At 34.6% G+C, this 18,645-nt stretch overlaps 1 protein-coding gene across 2 annotated transcripts in view; it reads left to right on the top strand.

Annotated features, from left to right (window-relative positions):
* TMEM67 (transmembrane protein 67) overlaps positions 1 to 17,685 on the top strand; it is a 52,152-nt gene extending 34,467 nt beyond the window's left edge. The window contains exons 19-28 of one of the 2 annotated variants that reach the window (XM_044245300.1): positions 535 to 634; positions 725 to 864; positions 2,907 to 3,047; positions 6,363 to 6,443; positions 6,931 to 7,047; positions 10,194 to 10,310; positions 10,417 to 10,521; positions 11,421 to 11,523; positions 15,000 to 15,142; positions 16,455 to 17,685. In XM_044245300.1, coding sequence (XP_044101235.1) covers positions 535 to 634; positions 725 to 864; positions 2,907 to 3,047; positions 6,363 to 6,443; positions 6,931 to 7,047; positions 10,194 to 10,310; positions 10,417 to 10,521; positions 11,421 to 11,523; positions 15,000 to 15,142; positions 16,455 to 16,535 — 1,128 coding nt within the window. In that variant the 3' untranslated portion in view covers positions 16,536 to 17,685. Of the gene's footprint in view, positions 1 to 534; positions 635 to 724; positions 865 to 2,906; positions 3,048 to 6,362; positions 6,444 to 6,930; positions 7,048 to 10,193; positions 10,311 to 10,416; positions 10,522 to 11,420; positions 11,524 to 14,999; positions 15,143 to 15,775; positions 15,925 to 16,454 lie in introns of those variants that run through there. The other variant, XM_044245301.1, reaches the window with a different exon arrangement.
* Positions 17,686 to 18,645: the final 960 nt, after the last annotated feature.

The raw sequence follows: 18,645 nt of genomic DNA, 5'->3' as shown, positions 1-18,645 counted from the left end.
CTTTGATTAATAATGCATCTACTAGGAAGAACACCCTAGATTAAACATATTGCTTCTGTTAAATGAAAAAGATGTGTTTCAACAACATATTTTTAAAAATTAAGTATCTCAATACCAGGAATAGAAAAAAAGATAGAGAAGGCATCTTAAAGCTCTAATTAGGAAAGCAAGTTATAGCTGAGAAATACCTTTACTTATAAAGAAATCAGATGGACTAGAAAATAAAGTATGCTTTTGGAAACCTTGGGAAAGCGTTAATTAGGCATGGCCCTTGTATGAAGAAGAGGTAGGATTTTTACTTTTTTTCATATCCCTATTGTAAAGAAAGACAGAAGAAGGGAAGGCAAATTAATGTGTATGAGAATTTTGTGAATTTGGTGATTCCGTGTTATTTGATGAGGTTCTAGTGATCCCCTAATGATATTATAACTTTGTCATTTGTGAAAATTGTATATTCTTGTGATTACAGGATATTTGTTTCTTTAAAAAAATCATTATTGTTTTCATAAGAAATGTTTTGTTTGTCATTTTCAGGCTCTACAATTTTTGCACAAGTTCATATCCCAGATTACCATAGATATATTCTTTATTGATTGGGAGCGACCTAAAGGAAAGGTTCTTAAAGCTGTTGAAGGTAACTGAAGTAACCATTGTACCAAAATTCTTTGGCTACTTTTTCAGAACAAAGATGAAACCCTTTTACTTATTTTATCTCTCTGACCAGGTGAGGGTGGTGTACGGAGTGCCACGGTTCCTGTGAGCATATGGAGAACATATTTTGTAGCAAATGAGTGGAATGAAATTCAGACTGTGAGAAAAATTAATCCACTCTTTCAAATACTTACTGTCCTCTTTTTTTTGGAGGTATAAACTTTTGTAATTGTGTGAAACTTCTGTGTACCTCATAAATATTAATTTTGTGTAATTCCAGCTACATTTTCACATAAGTGGAAGAGTTTTCTAAAGAGTTTTCTGAAGCTCTCAAGCCATTACAAAGAATGCCTTTTAAAAATTGTGTTAAAATACACATAATATGAAATTTACCATCTTAACCATTTTTAAGTATGCAGTTCAATCTTGTTAGGTACATTCACATTATTGTCCACCAACTCCTAAATCTCTTTTCATCTTGCACAACTGAAACTCTGTACCCATTAAACAGCAACTTCCTATTCCCCCTTCCTGGCCCCTGGCAGTTACCACCATTCTCCTCTGTCTGTTTCAGTTTGACTGTTCTGGGTAAGGAACAGCTTTTTTTCTTTCTTTCTTCCTTATTTATTTATTTATTTTTTAGATTTTATTTCTTTATTTGACAGAGAGCACAAGTAGGCAGAGAGGCAGGCAGAGAGAGTGGGGGAGGCAGGCTTCCTGCTGAGCAGAGAGCCTGATGCGGGGCTCAATCCCAGGACCCTGAGACCATGACCTGGGCCCAAGTAGAGGCTTTAACCCACTGAGCCACCCAGGCGCCCCAGGAACAGCTTTTAAACGACTGGTTTGTATCACAGTCCCTTGGGAAACTTTTATAAACTACTGTGCCTGGCCTTACCACTAGAGATTATGTTTGATTCAGTAGCTCTAAATTTAGCCTAGTTACCTGTGTTTTGGAAAAAACTTCCTCCTCTCTAATTTACATTCTTATTAGAATTAGAATTCTGGGGGCACCTGGGTGGCTCAGTGGGTTAAAGCCTCTGCCTTCGGTTCAGGTCATGATCCCAGGGTCCTGGGATCGAGCCCCGCATTGGGCTCTCTGCTCTGCAGGGAGCCTGCTTCCTCCTCTCTGTCTGCCTGCCTCTCTGCCTACTTGTGATCTCTGTCTAATAAATAAATAAATAAATAAATATCTTAAAAAAAAGAAAAGAATTAGAATTCTGCATTAGAACAACTATTACTGGTGAAATTTTTCAACAAAGTATCACTGAACACCTACCATGGACTATGTTCAGTGCTAAGAGCTGGAGCTGACATATGCACAGAGAATGGGTACACACTTATGATACCTTCACGGTTATCTCACAGATCTGGCTGGGATTATTAAAGGAAGTCTTCTGTACTGAATATGAGACTGAACTATGAAAACCGTTTCTGTGGGTAATAACTTTTCCTAGGAATTCGCTGCTTATATAAAGTTAGATATGAATTGTTAACTCTTATGTCTGTCTTCTGTTTTCCTTCTTTTCTTCCTTTCTCCCTCCTTTCCTTTTCTTTCCTTTTTTAAAGCCGATAGAAGAATATGTGTCTCTAAGGCATATGAACAATTTTTCAAAAATTCATTGATAGTATTGTTTGTTAAGAGTGTTTTATAGGGCTTAAAAGGTGTTGCATGAAAAAGAATTTTTTTGTTGTTAAGCACATTTGGGAAACATTGGATTCAATAAAATCATGTCAATTTCTTCACTGTAAAACTTTCCAGAGCCTTTATTCTGAGGGAGTGGAAGGCATGAACATGAGTATAATGTACAGACCATACTTACTTAACCATGGTTTCCTTTTATCAAAGAAGGTACCTTCCTTAAAACACATTTTGGAAAATACTTTTTTAAAGTATAAAAAAGTATCTTACATAGTGTCTGGTATATGTTAAAAGTGTGTGAAATGCTGGTTGTTCATTGGTAGTTTACTGAAAAAAGTTTTCTCCTTTTGACGAATTTTTGAGTTTTTTCAGTGTATATAATAGTAAGGTTATATTTGGCCTTTAGTCATATTGAAGAGAATTCCAAATGAGCTAATTTTTTTTCTTTGTAACTAAAAATACTGCATAATTATTTTTACCTAGATTTTCTAGAATTTATATAAACTTACATAAATATTTTAGTTTTTAAGGTGAGATATAGGGAGGAATGTCTCATTTTCAGAGTAGAGCTATTTTCTTTATTTATGTCTATTTAAATTTTGCCTTTTTACTCCAGGTTGTTGGATTCAAGAACTTAGCATTAATGGACTCATCCTCTAGTCTTTCTAGAAGCCCACCTAGCTACATAGCTCCTTACAGCCGCATTTTGAGATATGCGGTGTCTACTGTTCTTTGGCTCGTCATTGGAATTATACAGGTAACAACAGATTATACTTTTCAGCAACATTGCCTTTCTATATTTATAGCTATTTATATACTAATTATCTTCAGCTGTTGATCACACCCTGGTTTCTACAGCAGAAAGAAGATAATGGTGAGAACAACAATAATAGCTAATAGCTAATTCTTACCTAGTGTTATAAGCCAGGCGCTGTGTTAATTAATTGCATGGCACATATTAGCTTAATCTTTACAGTAGCCCTCGTAGATAGGCTTAGTTAGTATCCTCATTTTATAGATGAGGACACTGGAGCACAGAAATGCAAAATAATTGGCTAAAGTCATGCAGTGAGATATTGGCAGAACCAGAATTTGAACCCCGGCAGTCGGATGTCAGAGTTCATTCACTTTCTTATCCATAGTGAGTTCTGAAGGGTCTTTGAGAGCCTGCGGCTTTCTAGTCAGAGGATGGACGCCATAGCCTAGTTTATATAAACTATAGGGATTGCTAAGCTACACTTAATATTTTCATTCTTTTTTTTTTTTAAATACAACTTACTGTCTACATTTATTTATATATCATTAAATTTCACTCAGATTGCTGGTACTCTTTGTGAAATATTTGTTGAAATATTTGTTGAGGAAATTGAAACTTAAAATAGATCTTCTTAGATTCAGGTCCTGTGAAGGACAGGGCAGGGGATTGTTTCCTTTTTTTTTTTTTTAAGGTTTATTTGTTAGAGAGAGAGAAAGAGTATGTGTGTATGTTTCTTTGTGTGTGTTTTTGCGTGCACAGGGCAAGCAGGGGGAGGGGCAAAGGGAGAGAGAGAACCCCAAGCAGGCTCCACACCCAGCATGGATCCCAATGCAGGGCCCTATATGGGGCTCAATCTCACAACCCTGAGAACATGACCTGAGCCAAAATGAAGTGTCAGACCCCTAACTGACTGAGCCACTGAGGCGCCCCACAAAGGATCTTTTCTATGTTTCTTCCCTGTCTTCTTAGATGTTAAAGAAAAGAGAGAAAAAATGGAAGAAAAGCATCAGCTAAAGAACTTAACTCTAATATCTGTACTTCTTTCTCTTGCTACCAGACACTCTCATGAATGGAAAGAGCCTTTCTGTTTGATTAAAAATTCCTTGAACTTTTAAGTCAGCAAATGAACATGGGACCTCTGGAAAGATCGGGTTAAACTACCTCTAACCTGCAAACAAATTTCTGCCAAAAACAGCCCATTTTTAAATATGGTGAGATTTAAATCCAAAAATTCCTATAGAATTGCTTCCAGGTGGCATTCTGTAACTTGAGAATAGACTTTTAAAATTTATATTTATTTAAATTGGTAAGACTTGTTTAAAATGGATACTGCAGGGATAGATCCAGTGTGGGATAGCTTAGTAATCAGAAAAGAAAGCCAAACATTAGAATTTGAATTGAGATAGGATCAGAAGAGTATGGGGTTTGATGTTTATCATCAGTATGATAGTGAGAAAATAATTCATTTTAAAGATCCAGTATACATTTTTCTGAGTATATTGGATGTAGAGAATTTAAAGGAATGCATCTGAAGCTTTTCATATTTGGTTGAGTACAACAAAAAAAACCCCAAGATAGCAGTGGCTGCAACTAAAATGACCGTTACCTCCCGTGAGAAAGGAGAGTGGAAATGTGCAGTGCAGGGTGGCTACGTATTGCTGCCAGGACTCAGAAGCTCTGTCACTCAGGACGTCCATCTCTCAGGTCCCCTTGTGGTCCATGAAGGCTGTTGGAGTTGAAGGAGGGAGTCAGGGAGAACGGTTCACCCTCTCTTGTCTTTGAGAGCTTTTTCGAAAGTGCCGTTCAGCATCTTGTCCAGAACTTCGGCACGTGGCCATGACTCCCTGCATTGGGGTCTCTTAGCTGGGCAGCAGTGTGCCCACTCCAAGGAGGGGTCTGTCACCAAGGAGAAAGGGGAAAGGATTGTTGGGGCAGGAACTAGTCATCTCGGGCACCACCATCTCACCTCATTCTTTGTTTCTCACCCTGCTATTATCTTGGTAGTATTTTGCATACATGTGTGCGGGTGTGCTCTCTCTTTCTCTCTCTCATAAGTAGGTAAGTAAGTAAATAAATAAATAAATAAAATCTTAAAGATTCTTGATTTTTCAATCAAAAAAATCTTCTTGATTCTCATAATATTAATCTTTATTGTTTATTCCTGTTATTTGCCTAAACCCAGCTTCTTCAACTTTTAGGTGGTATCCTTTAGTTTTTAAATTTTAAGTTGCTGTTTTTCAGGTCCTTTAAAGGGATTTAAAATGAGACTATACAGAATGTTGGGGAAGTGTGTTCAGTAATCAGCTGCTGTAGATTCATTTATTTACTCATTCACATATCTGAGTCCATTTTGTGTTCTAAAATTTTATTTATTTATTTATTTATTTGACAGAAGGTCCCAAGTAGGCAGAGAGGCAGGCAGAGAGAGGGGGGGAAGCAGGTTCCCTGCTGAGCAGAGAGCCCGATGGGAGGCTCCATCCCAGGACCCTGGGATCACAACCTGAGCCGAAGGCAGAGGCTTAACCCACTAAGCCACCCAGGTGCCCCATTTTGTGTTCTAGGCACCGTGCTGAACTCAAGGATATGGTTAACAAGAACAAGCTACAGATTGTGGCAAGTGCTGTAAAGGACATGTGGGGAGATGAGATACGGAGTAAATGGAGGTGAGGCAGATGGGAGTTAGGAATGGGGGACACCTTTCAACTGGGTGTTTAGGAAATGTAATCTTTCTCTGAAATATATCTAATTAGGTCTAAGATGTAAACTTTTCTCTTTTGAGTTATAAAATAATTTCCTTTTCCGGTATTGTAAAAGCTAAGAACACTTGAAACCATTCCATTTGAATCTTTAATGTATTATCTGCAGTTGAAATAGAATTTTTGATGTATGCTTCTTATGTGCTACTCTGTCAGGGAAGATTAATTTGAAAGCAGCAAGTTTTCTAATGGCTTTGGAATTTAGGAGATGGGTAGGAGTGCAGAACCAGATGTAAATCTGGCCATTAATACATTGGTTTATGCTACGTTTTTTAAAGCCTCTCCCCGCCACCCCGTTTGTCCTGTTGTGTTTTAATGATACAGGAAAGTTTTTAAAATTCAAAATAGGCTCCCTCAATAAATCTTAACACAATTCCAAAACCTTATTTCTTTGACAGAGGAATCAGAGATAATAAATAGGATTTTATCCCACAGGAACCGTTTTGAGGCTACTTTGTTCCTCAGTGGACTTTCTTTTTTCTTAAGATACTACACTGTGGCTATAAAAGAAAATTAAATTTTAAAAGCTAATAAGCATGAACTTGGCTTTATGTTTCAGATCATGTTCTTTGTTGTCTTTTATGAGAGATTCATAGAAGATAAAATTCGACAGTTTGTGGATTTATGCTGTATGAGCAATGTAAGTACTTTCTGACTTTATCTTGCAACTGTTATTTTTCCCTTTTTAAAGGTCATCAGTACATTAAGAGAGGCTTTAAAAGTGATTTGGTATGATTGAATTTTTTGGTCCAATTTCCCACTGATTGTTAATTCCAGAGATAGTTATAATGAGCTACAAGTTAATGTTTACTTCTTTAGTTTCTTCTTCATTTGTAATTTCTAAATTATGAATTTTTTATCCAACAAATAAATTCACTCAGCAGAGTCCCTGAAAAATAATTTTCATATATCAATCCTATTTCTTCCTTTCTTAGAAAATATCTTCCATCTCTTTTCTGTCTACTTTTTAAAATCATATTATCCTTTTTCCTTTATTGTCTTATTTATATATTTTCCAGGAATTTAACCCTCTTTATTTTCAGAGAAAGGAAGCAATTTTAAGAAAAACTTAATTTTCATTGTTTTCTATGTGAGTTACTAATTATTCTTTTTTTCTCTTTTTATAGATCTCAGTGTTTCTGTTATCCCACAGATGCTTTGGATATTACATTCATGGTAGATCAGTGCATGGGCATGCAGATACTAATATGGAAGAAATGAATATGAACCTTAAAAGAGAAGCGGTATGAATATATTTAACATCTTTTAGTTTTCAACTGAGAAGAGATTGACAGGGAGCTTTATAATGAGCTATCAGGTTGACATAATCAGCACACTGGCTCAGTCTTACTACAAGGGGAAATTGGGAAAACCAACATTAATCACGTCCAGTTATGATGCAGTAGGAAGTACATAACATTACTTATGGAATATTCTTGTCTGAGAAAATGGAACCTGAATATAATCAAGCCTCTAGATCTAACCACCAACTTATAGGAAGTAGAGGAGATAGAGGGAGCAATGAAATAATGCCATAGGAAGCAATCAGTCATACCCAGAATGCAGAATGTCTCGCAGGACAGATGACCCAGTGTCTTCAGCAAATCCAAGGCACATAAAGAGGAGGGGTGGATGGTGGTGGTGGAGGAGGAACTGTCAGATGGTGAGAGAGATTTAGAAACAAAGCAATCAAGTACAGTGTGTAGACTTTGGATCCTGATTCAAACCAAAAATTTTTAAAAATCCTTGGAAATAATCTGGAAGGTTTAAGACCTAAATATTAGATTATATTAAGGAATGATTAATTTTGTGTGAATTATTAATGTGTGAAAATGGCATGGTGGTTTTGTTTTTTAAGACCTTATTTGTTAGAGATACAGAAGTATTCACAGATTTGGCATTGGGTGATGGATGGTTTACTGTTCTCTGTACTGTGTACGTTAGAAAACATCCATAATAAAGTTTAAAAAAGAAAAATAAACACTTGAGAGGAAAAATCGAGAGAATTTATGACTAAAGGACCATACCTGTGACTTGTAAGAATTTAATATATGATAATAGCATCTCAGAGAAAAACGATTTATTTAATACATGAACTGGTTGGTTAACTGTTAGAAATTATACCCGGTTTGAAAGGTTAAATGTAAAAAAAGAATATTTGAGATTGGGAGATGAATTTTTAAGCATAAAGAATAGAAAGCATCATAAAGGGAATATTAATTTATTTTACTTTATTAATGGAGAACATTTACATAGCCAACAGTCATATAAATAAAAGAGAATTTGCCTAAAATTCCCATAATAAATATGATAAAGATATTGATAACAATATTGAAAGTCATATAAATCATTAAGCAGACACTTAAAACCTCAGTGGAAAAAAGACAATTATTAAGTACATAAATAAGAAATGGAAGAGACTAATAAACCCCTTAAAATGTATAGCTCATAATAAATATATATAAAAAATAATATTTTTGCCCTCTTCAAATTAGCCAAGATTTTTTTTAAAAAAGCTAATATTTAATAGTTCCAAGGACATGGTGAAATGGGCACCCATAAAACTACTGGTCTCAGGATAATTTTTACAAATCTTCTGGAAAGCATTTAGAAATATATATACCAAGAGCTTTTAAAGAATTCATTGTTTTGGACTCACTAATTCTGTGAATCTAACTCAAGGAAATAAATAGCAATATGAATAGCTAATTAGGCTCAGGATCTTCATCACAGGGGTTACTTATAAGGGCAAAAAGAGTATTAAAGCAGTGGGTTTTCATACACTGAAATTCTTTTTTTTTAAAGATTTTATTTATTTATTTGACAGAGAGAGATCACAAGTAGTCAGAGAGGCAGGCAGAGAGAGAGAGGAGGAAGCAGGCTCCCTGCAGAGAGCCCGATGTGGGACTCGATCCCAGGACCCTGAGATCATGACCTGAGCCGAAGGCAGCGGCTTAACCCACTGAGCCACCCAGGCGCCCCATACACTGAAATTCTTAAGTAGACATAAAAATCGTATTTTATAGAATACTTAATGACATAGAGAGTTGCTCTGATATAATGTTAGGTGAAAAAGAGGGTGCGTGGGTGGCTCAGGTCAAGAACCTGGAGTCCCAGGATCGAGTCCTGCATCGGGCTCCCTGCTCAGCGGGGAGTCTGCTTCTCCCTCTGACCCCCTAACCTCTCAGCTTTCTCTCTCTCTTTCTTTCTCTCAAGTAAGTAAATAAAATCTTCAAAAAATTTTAAAAAAAATTTAAAAAGAAATTAGTGTGATTCCAGTTTTATGCCATCTATATCTATATGCCTGGACGAAGGACTGGAAATAAAATACCTTAAAATATTTGTATCTCTGGGTGTTGAAATTCATAGGTGATTTTTCCTTTCTTTCTATTTTGTACCTCTCCATATTTTATAAATTCTCTGCAATAACATGTGCTTTTTTAATCAGGAAAAAAGAAAGATTTTATTATTTTTTTAATAAGAGAAATTCAATACATGTAGACTTCCTTTCAGTCTGTAGAAAACCAAATGTTATATTGTGTTTGCAGATTAAATTTGGACAAAGAGATTATTAAGCTCTGGAGTAGGCAAATAAAGCAAGAGAAGGGAGACAGGACTGGAGCTGACCCTGAAGCATAGATGGGAAGTAGGTAGGGGGTGGGGTAAGACAAAATTTTACATGTTTGTGGTTGTCAGGATTCAAGTTGTGTCAGGGAAACCTGAACTGGAGATCTGGCCCATGACATTAACTGTTTGGTCATGTATCACATTACCTTTTTTTGCATTTAATTAAGGAAGTGTTCTTTAAGTTTTTAGAAAACAAAAAAGAGGGCGCCTAGGTGGCTCAGTGGGTTAAGCCGCTGCCTTCGGCTCAGGTCATGATCTCAGGGTCCTGGGATCGAGTCCCGCATCGGGCTCTATGCTTAGCAGGGAGCCTGCTTCCTCCTCTCTCTCTCTGCCTGCCTCTCTGCCTACTTGTAATCTCTCTCTGTCAAATAAATAAATAAAATCTTTAAAAAAAAAAAAAAAGAAAACAAAAAAGACTATAATTATAAAAATAGTTAATCTAAGACTAGACTTTTTGGTATGCATTAAAGAGCAATAGAGTTAATCATAAAGAAAGCTATGAATATCAATATACAGTGAATTTAGTATGGGTTCTTTTTTTAAAGTAGGGTAAAAGGAGATGATATAGAGACCCGAACAGCATAGGACAACACAGAAATGAGTAAAACCCAGAGAAGAGTGAGAACGTTGGATAATGTCAGAATCTCTGTCTCAAATATAGTTTCAGTATCTTGTGATACCAACTAAAAGAAAAATGTTGTATTTTCTTTTTGAAATAGGCAAAACTTCCATGATCTTTATTTTAATTTTTTTAACTTTTCAGGAAAATTTGTGTAGCCAGAGAGGTTTGGTACCCAACACAGATGGTCAGACTTTTCAGATTGCAATTTCTAGCCAGATGAGACAACACTATGACAGAATTCATGAGACACTCACAAGGGTTTGTATAAAGTACAATTCGGGTATATTTTGCCAGTATATCATGTTACTTAAAAACCAAGAATGTAAGACATGTTGCATTTATTCTTATCTCTTTTCCACATTAGAAAAATGGCCCAGCCAGACTATTGAGTTCATCAGCAAGTACTTTTGAGCAGAGTATAAAAGCATATCATACTATGAATAAATTTCTTGGCTCTTTCATCGATCATGTATGTATGTCAGTGTTTATATTTCAACTAGAAGCAAAATACAATTTTTAAAAAGTTAACCAGTAATTCCAGTTATTTCTTTAGTTAACTAAGTCAGTGGACTTAGAGACCTTCTTTTTTTTACCTATCAAAATTAATACTTTGGCTTAAGAATAGAGTGAGGTTATATAAAAATAAAGTGACATTTTATGTATCTGTTAGCAAAATGATGATTCCCCTAAAGTATGTATGCTGAAATTTTGTTAGCTAATTACTGAAATATTATTATATTTATTAAATATAGAAATATGCTATGCTATGGTTATACTCCTGAAAAGCTTGTTATAAATTAATTTTAAGTATATTTAGCCCTTGACCTTTAAAACTTAAAACATTTCTTGGGACGCCCGGTGGCTCAGTCGGTTAAGTGTCTGCTTTTGGCTTGGGTCATGATCCTTGCTTGGCAGGGAATCTGCTGCTCCCTCTGCCTGCCAGTCCCCTTGCTTGTGCGTGTGCTCACTTGCTCTCCAATAAAGAAAATTTTTTAACATTTCTAAAGAAAATTTTGTTGTAAAGCCCACTGTAGTAAAATCAGCCTTTTTTTTTTTTTTTAAAGATTTTATTTATTTGTCAGAGAGATCAGAGCGAACGAGCAGGGGAAGTGGGCAGGCAGACGGAGAAGCAGGCTCCCCACTGAGCAGGGAGCCCAATGCAGGCTTGATACCAGGACATCATGACCTAAGCCAAAGGCAGATGCTTAACCGAATGAGCCACCCAGGCACCCTCCAAAATCCGTCTTTTTTAAAGAACAGATTTTCTTCATGTGTTATTCACTTTTCATTTTCTCCCTTTCTGATTTTACATTAAATGGGAAACATTTCACTGCTATTTTTGAAATGACTCTTGTCTTTTTATATTAGGTTCATAAGGAAATGGACTACTTTATAAAAGATAAATTGCTTCTTGAAAGAATTCTTGGAATAGAATTCATGGAACCAATGGAAAAAAGCATCTTTTACAATGGTATCCTTCAAATGCCTTTGCTGCACTTGATTCCTATTTCCAAACTTTGAAAAAAAAAGTACTTATGGTTATTTTCTTTTAATTTTCTATAAAAACAAAGGAAACTTAAGGAACTGGTTAACTTCTTGGTATTATAGTAGTTTTCTGTGTTTCATTTTATGATGTCATATAGCAGGAAACAAAAATATAAAAGATAATTATTCCACAAGAGAATAAAAAAACTGAATTTTAAAATTAGTTGTAGACATGGAAGAGATAGTAAAACACAAAATTCAGATTTTTTAACAATTTGAATATAATTGACAGATGATGTTACATTAGTTTCAAGTATATAACATAGTGATTCAACAAGTCTGTATCTCCTCTGCTCACCATAAGTGTTCACCATCTGATCATGAAGTGCTTTTACAATACCACCGACTACATTCCGTATGCTGTACCTTTTATTCCTGTGACTTACTCATTCCATAACTGGAAGCCTGTATCTCACACTCTCCTTTACCCATTTGTTCTTCCCTCTATCTCCCCACCCCATCAACCATCAGTTTTCTGTATTTATAGGTCTGATTCTGCTTTTGGTTTGTCTACTTATTCATCTTTTTTTTAAAATTCCACATGTAAGTGAAATCATATGGTATTTGTCTTTTTCGGACTTACTTCATGTAGCATAATACCCTCAAGATCCATCAGTGTTATTGCAGATGGCAAGATACCACCCTTTTTATGGCTGAATAATATTCCACTGTGTGTGTGTGAATATATATGTATTACTCTTCTTTATCCATTCATTTATGAATGGATACTTGGGCTGCTTTGATATCTTGGCTACTGTAAATAATGCTGCAATAAATGTAGGGGAACATGTATCTTTTTGAATTTAAGTATTTCTGTTTTCTTTGGGTAAATGCCCAATAGTAGAATTAATTGCATCATATGGTATTTCTATTTTTAATTTTTTGAGGAACCTCCATATGGTTCCACAGTAGCTGTACCAATTTATATTCCCACCAACAATGCACAGGGTTCCCTTTACTCCACATCCTCATAAACATTTGTTAGTGCTTGTCTTTTTTATTTTAGCCATTCAGACAGGTGTAAGGTTTTCACTGTGGTTTTGATTTGCAGTTTCCTGATGATTAGTGATAAGCATCTTTTCATGTGTCTATTGGACATCATTATATACCTTTTTTGGGAAAATGTCTCTCAGTTCCTCTGCCCATTTTTTAATGGGATCATTTGTATTTTGGTGTTGAGTTGTGTAAGTTCTTTATGTATTTTGGATATTAACCCCTTTTTAGTTATGTCATTTGCAAATACCTTCTCCCATTCAGTAGATTGCCTTTTGGTTTTGTCGATGGTTTCCTTCACTGTGTAAAGCTTTTTATTTTGATGTAGTCCCAATAATTTGTTTTCGTTTTTGTTTCCCTTGCCTCAAGAGACATACCTAGAAAAAAATGTTGTTATGATCCATATCAAAGAAATTACTGTTTATGTCTAGGAGTTTTATGATTTCAGGTCTCACATTTTAGGTCTTTGATACATTTTGAATTTATTTTTGTGTTTGGTGTAAGAAAGGGGTCCAGTTCCCTTCTTTGCGTGTAGCTGTCCAGTTTTCCCAGCACCATTTATTAGATTGTCTTTTCCTTATTGTATATTCTTGCCTTCTTTGTCATAAATTAATTGACCACGTAAGTGTAGGTTTATTTCTATATTCTCTATTCTGTTCTGTTGATCTATGTGTCTGTTTTTGTGCCAGTACCATGTTGTTTTGGTTAAAACAATTTTATAACACATCTTAAAATCTGGAATTGTGATACCTCCAGGTTTGTTAAGTCTTTCTCAAGATTTATTTGGCTATTTTTGCTGCCATACAAATTTTAGTATTATTTCTTCCAGTTCTGTGAAAAATGCTGTTAGTATTATGATAGGGATTACATCAAATCTGTAGATTACTCTGGGGAGTATGAACATTTTAATGTTAATTCTCCCAGTCCGTGAGCTTGAAATATCTTGCCATTTGTGTGTGGCATCTTCAGTTTGTTTCATCAGTGTCTTAGAGTTTTCAAAATACAGATCTTTCACTTCCTTGGTTATTTATTCCTAGGTATTTTATTATTTGGGGTATAATTGTAAATGAAAGTGTTGTCCTAATTTCTCTTTCTGCTACTTCATTATTAGTGTATAGAAGTGCTACTAATATTTGGGTATTAAGTTTGTATCCTAAACTTTACTGAATTCATTATTACTTCTGGTAGTTTTTTGGTAGCATCTTTAGGGTTTTCTAAGTATGGTATCATGGCATCTGCAAATAGTGACCATTTACCTTCTTCCTTATCAATTTAGATGCCTTTTGTTTCTTTCTCTTGTCCAGTTGCTGTGGCTAGAACGTCCAGTACTATGTTAAATAAAAGGGGCAAGAGTGAAAATAAAATTCAGATTTTATGGGAATGTGCAGTCAGTGGAAAACCAATAAAACACTTAAGGAAGAATAACATTTGTGATTAATCTTTAACATTTAGTTTTTCATTTTATCTAAGTTCTTAAAAAATCATAGCTATCTAAGACAGGAATAGTGCCTAAATCTGGTTTCTTATCATTAAAAAGGTAGTATATATGTCACTTTTAATGTGACTAATAATCTCTTATATGGGTTGGTAAGAATGGAAATGGTGTAACCTTTGTCCTGGCCTACATATCACCTGTTCTTGCATCATTGGGTATCATGTGTTGTGCCAATCCTGGGATACACAGCATAGACCAGGGGGCATCTTGAATGGAGGAGTGGGGTGATGCTAGGGAGGAAGTGTGTGTAGGCACAGGTTAGGTACAGAATAGTGAGTGAAAAATCTAACCAGACGTAGAGTCAAGCAAGAAGAGGCAACATGGAGAAGTTTGAACTGCATCCTAAAGAAAGATGCTATTGTCAAGCAGGAGGTCAAAGAAAGAGAGGCAAAGACATTTGTACAGAACATCAGTTTTTTCTAGATATGTCTCTTTAAGGCAAGGGAAATAAACACAAAATATGAAACTAACCTTAGAGGACTATTTAAGACACAATTACAGCTCACTATGCACTTTTCAGTCCTTGCACATTTTGTTCTTTATTTTTGTTTTTGTTTTTTAACTTTATCTTAGAGAATCTAAGATTCCTCAGCCTTTTGTTATATAAACAAATAAGGGGTATTCATTACCTGGTCTTTGAAAGATATTGACTATATACTTACATTACTAGCAGTTACCAACCTTTGGTACAAATGTTAGAATTACTTTTTATGAGCAGTGTTCCTTGACTAACTTTTGAGATTAGCAAATTTTAATCCCCCTTTATATTTTTTGACAACCATGAAGTATTATAAATAGTAATTTCTGTTATGCTATTTTTAAATATCCAGATTTTATCACTGGAAGTTTATCAGAAGTTTGTTCTTTTAAAGTTTCTAATTCCTATCTTATAAAATCCTTTTTTCAAAAAACAGATGAAGGGTATTCTTTCAGCAGTGTTCTATATTATGGAAATGAAGCCACTCTTCTTATTTTTGATCTGCTGTTCTTCTGTGTTGTGGACTTGGCTTGCCAAAATTTTGTTCTAGCAGCCTTTCTTACATACCTACAACAAGAGGTAAGTTTAAAAATTTTTTACTGGAGGGACGCCTGGATGGCACAGTTGATTAAGCCACTACCTTCGGCTCAAGTCATGATCCCAGGGTCCTAGGATCACATCCCACATCAGGCCCCTTGCTCAGTGGGGAGACTGCTTCTCCCTCTGCCTGCCACTTTGTCTGCTTGTGCTCTCTCTCTCTGACAAATAAGTCAACATAAATAAAATCTAAAGTAAATAAATAAATAAATATTTAAAAAAACAAAATTTTTTACTGGATTTCCATAAAAACAAATACTTTGGAAGTAGTTATTTTATAGCAGAGAATAACAGTGTCTGCTTTCGCTAGGAATTTGTTAAGATTTAGAATATAGTTATCCCAACCAAAAAAAGAAGAAACATTTCAACCAATTACACTCTACTTCATTGTCATTGAAATACTGGGGTATTGTGGAGGGCATAAGTTACTTGAGCAAATGTGAAAGGAATCCAGTAGGAAGATAATGAAATTGTTGATCTCCCAGATGCCAGAAGTAGCCATAATTAGAACCTGAAACCAATTTTACCATATATGTTAACTAACTAAAACTTAAGTAAGTTGAAATTTTTTTTAAAAGTAGCAGTAATATGAGTTCCCTTCACCCTCTGTGCCAGATGTTAAAGTAACAAAAAGGCAGGCTCCAGAAAGCTCAGGACTTAGCCACAGAGAAGCCCCTTTACCGGAACTGTCAACAGATTTTCTACCTGTGTGGATAAAAAAACAACTGCTCGTTGGGAATGGAGCCTGAAGTGGAGATTTTTTTAAAAATGACAAATCTGATTGGGAAAAAAAAAAAATGACAAATCTGTTCCAGAAATGTTGTTATTAATATCACTCAGGTATTCCCCCATGTTGAGGAAGTATATGAGTTAGTAATATATAATATATCAGTCTTTGACAGAGATCTAAAATTACAAACAAATTCTATCCCTAACAGTTCTTTGTTATTTCCATAGCTTTAGGGCTAGAGGTAAGTTACCTTGCAAAATATTTGATGGTGTATCCCTGTGAACATGAGCAGGTTGTATTATTAACTCATCAAGATATATTCTAAAGAGAACTATGTACTTCTTTGATTTTGTGATATTGTGATCTTTGATATGTAATCTTTAATGTTATGAAAGATGATAAATACTCTTGAAACAATTTTGTGTATCACCATGGAATACAGATGCCCAATAAATGAAAGTAAATAGTTGAGAGAATTAGCCAGTTTAATTTAGATCTTTTAATTGATGTGCATATTTAATTTTCTTTCTATATGTTTCATTCTGAATTGTTTTAATTTTCCAGATTTTTAGATTTATACGGAATACAGTAGGACAGAAGAATTTGGCATCCAAAACATTGGTGGATCAAAGATTTTTGATTTAATTTTTTGAATAGATAACCTAAAGACAATATAGTTGTGTCAAAAACAGTCATAATGATCAGGTTAGTTTGCTGCAGTTTTTAAAACTTTTAATACAGATTTTTCTATTTTTATTTGTTTTCTGATCTAAAGAAAGATTTATTTTTATAACTTGTGGATACATAAGTTCTTTGTGAATAGATAATGTGATATAATGAAAAATGTTTTTTCATTTGTGGTGGTATTTAATTCACCAACTCATAAATTAGATACACTGACAATAAGGCAAAAGAAATCTAAGTGTTGCTGTCAGCAGAACACTTTTTAGTGATAAAATAGTCCCCATTGTTGGTCTCTGTAGATAATTTTATAAACTGGGATTTGCTTACATTTTCTCACATTGACAAAATTATTTAATTACAAGTTCAAACCTAGTTTTCAGTTTAGTATTTTCTAGTTTTTACATATGTTATGGTAAATAAATGTTGAAAAATGTCTTTAAGTACTTAGAAATTTGAAATTATATATTGTTGACGCAATTTGCTTTATTTTAATTGTTTACCCTGTTTGGCAATGGACTAATTCACTATTGGATTAATAGGTATCTCATGAAATGGTCTATATTCATTCCTTTGTATACCTTATTGTTAGGTCCATATGTCCTTCCCATCAAGCATGTGTATACCTTAACATTTACATTTTAAAAAAAAGTCACAGTGTATGACATTTTCCCCAATATAGTTTTTCATACATTTTAAATTACTTAACATTTTAAGAGAACTCCCAAAATTTTGCTTTTTAGTTATGTTTAAAGATTATAAATAATAAACTATAAATTTATCATGTTATATTGACAGGGTGACTTATTGAAAACAAACTTAGGCCTCATAAGTCAGTAGGCTTGTATTTTTTTTTAAATAAGAAAAAAATATATTGGGTTCCAGAATGTAAATTCTGAGCCATGTAGTTAATAATTTTCCATGATATGATTTTCATTGTATACCATGTACTTGAAAGACATATTTCAAGTATAATAATCATTAATTAACCCCTAAATCATCATTTCTTACTACCTTTTCTGTTAATGCTATGTAAATACTTAAATGTAATGTTATGTAAATATTGTTTTTGTTTTTGAATTGAAAATATGGAGTAAAACATTTGATGTCTCTGTTTCCTGTTTGATTAATGTGTATTTCATAAACTAACATTTAGGAATGAACAACACCATTGCGGTCCATGTCCCCAGCCTTTGCCAGAGTTGAATCTTTTACATTTCTTTGAATCGTAAGGATGATTGAGGAAAAAGAAGTAGGGCTAAGAAGTCAAGTATTTCAAACTACAGTTTCTGAAGGATCAAACTACCTTTATAAAAGGTGCAAAAAGAAATAAATGTAATACTATGGATTTTTAAAACCACTTGCTCAGAAGCATGTGAAATAAATTCAACTCTCATTCCACACATGAGAAGTCAATATTAGTGTGAATGTTTGAAAACAGCAATTTCAAAAATTAGGATGAGTTGGCTCACCTAATAAATGCACAGAGAGAAAAGGCATTTTAAAAACCATCCTACATAGTTTTATACAATATTATTTTTTATTTTGGTTAGATACATAAAAATGTTCAGATTTTCATATACTGTGGATTCCTTTGTTCACATTGCTGCAATTTAAATTCTGTAATCAGGTGCCTAATTTTCCGTTAGATCCATAATCTTTTGTAGCACCAATTTACTGTACTTTGCATCTTATACCTCCAGTTTTACTGATTACCTAGAAACATTTGGTAAGTCTCCTCATCATTTCGTAATGAAGCAAACTCTAGGTTCACCTAGAGTTTGAACATCTAGGTCTGAACATCATTATAAGCTGGTGTGTGCTTAGTGTCCCCCATAGAAATGCATAGGCAATCACCTCCAAAAAAAAAAAAGGAGGGACGCCTGGGTGGCTCAGTTGGTTGGACGACTGCCTTCGGCTCAGGGCGTGATCCTGGAGTCCCGGGATCGAGTCCCACATCAGGCTCCCAGCTCCATGGGGAGTCTGCTTCGCTCTCTGACCTTCTCCTCGCTCATGCTCTCTCTCACTGTCTCTCTCTCTCAAATAAATAAATAAAATCTTTAAAAAAAAAAAA

Source organism: Neovison vison, chromosome 4 (genome assembly GCF_020171115.1).
Source record: "Neovison vison isolate M4711 chromosome 4, ASM_NN_V1, whole genome shotgun sequence".
NCBI classification, from domain to species: Eukaryota; Metazoa; Chordata; class Mammalia; order Carnivora; family Mustelidae; genus Neogale; species Neogale vison.
This window is presented reverse-complemented; position numbering and strand designations above follow the sequence as displayed.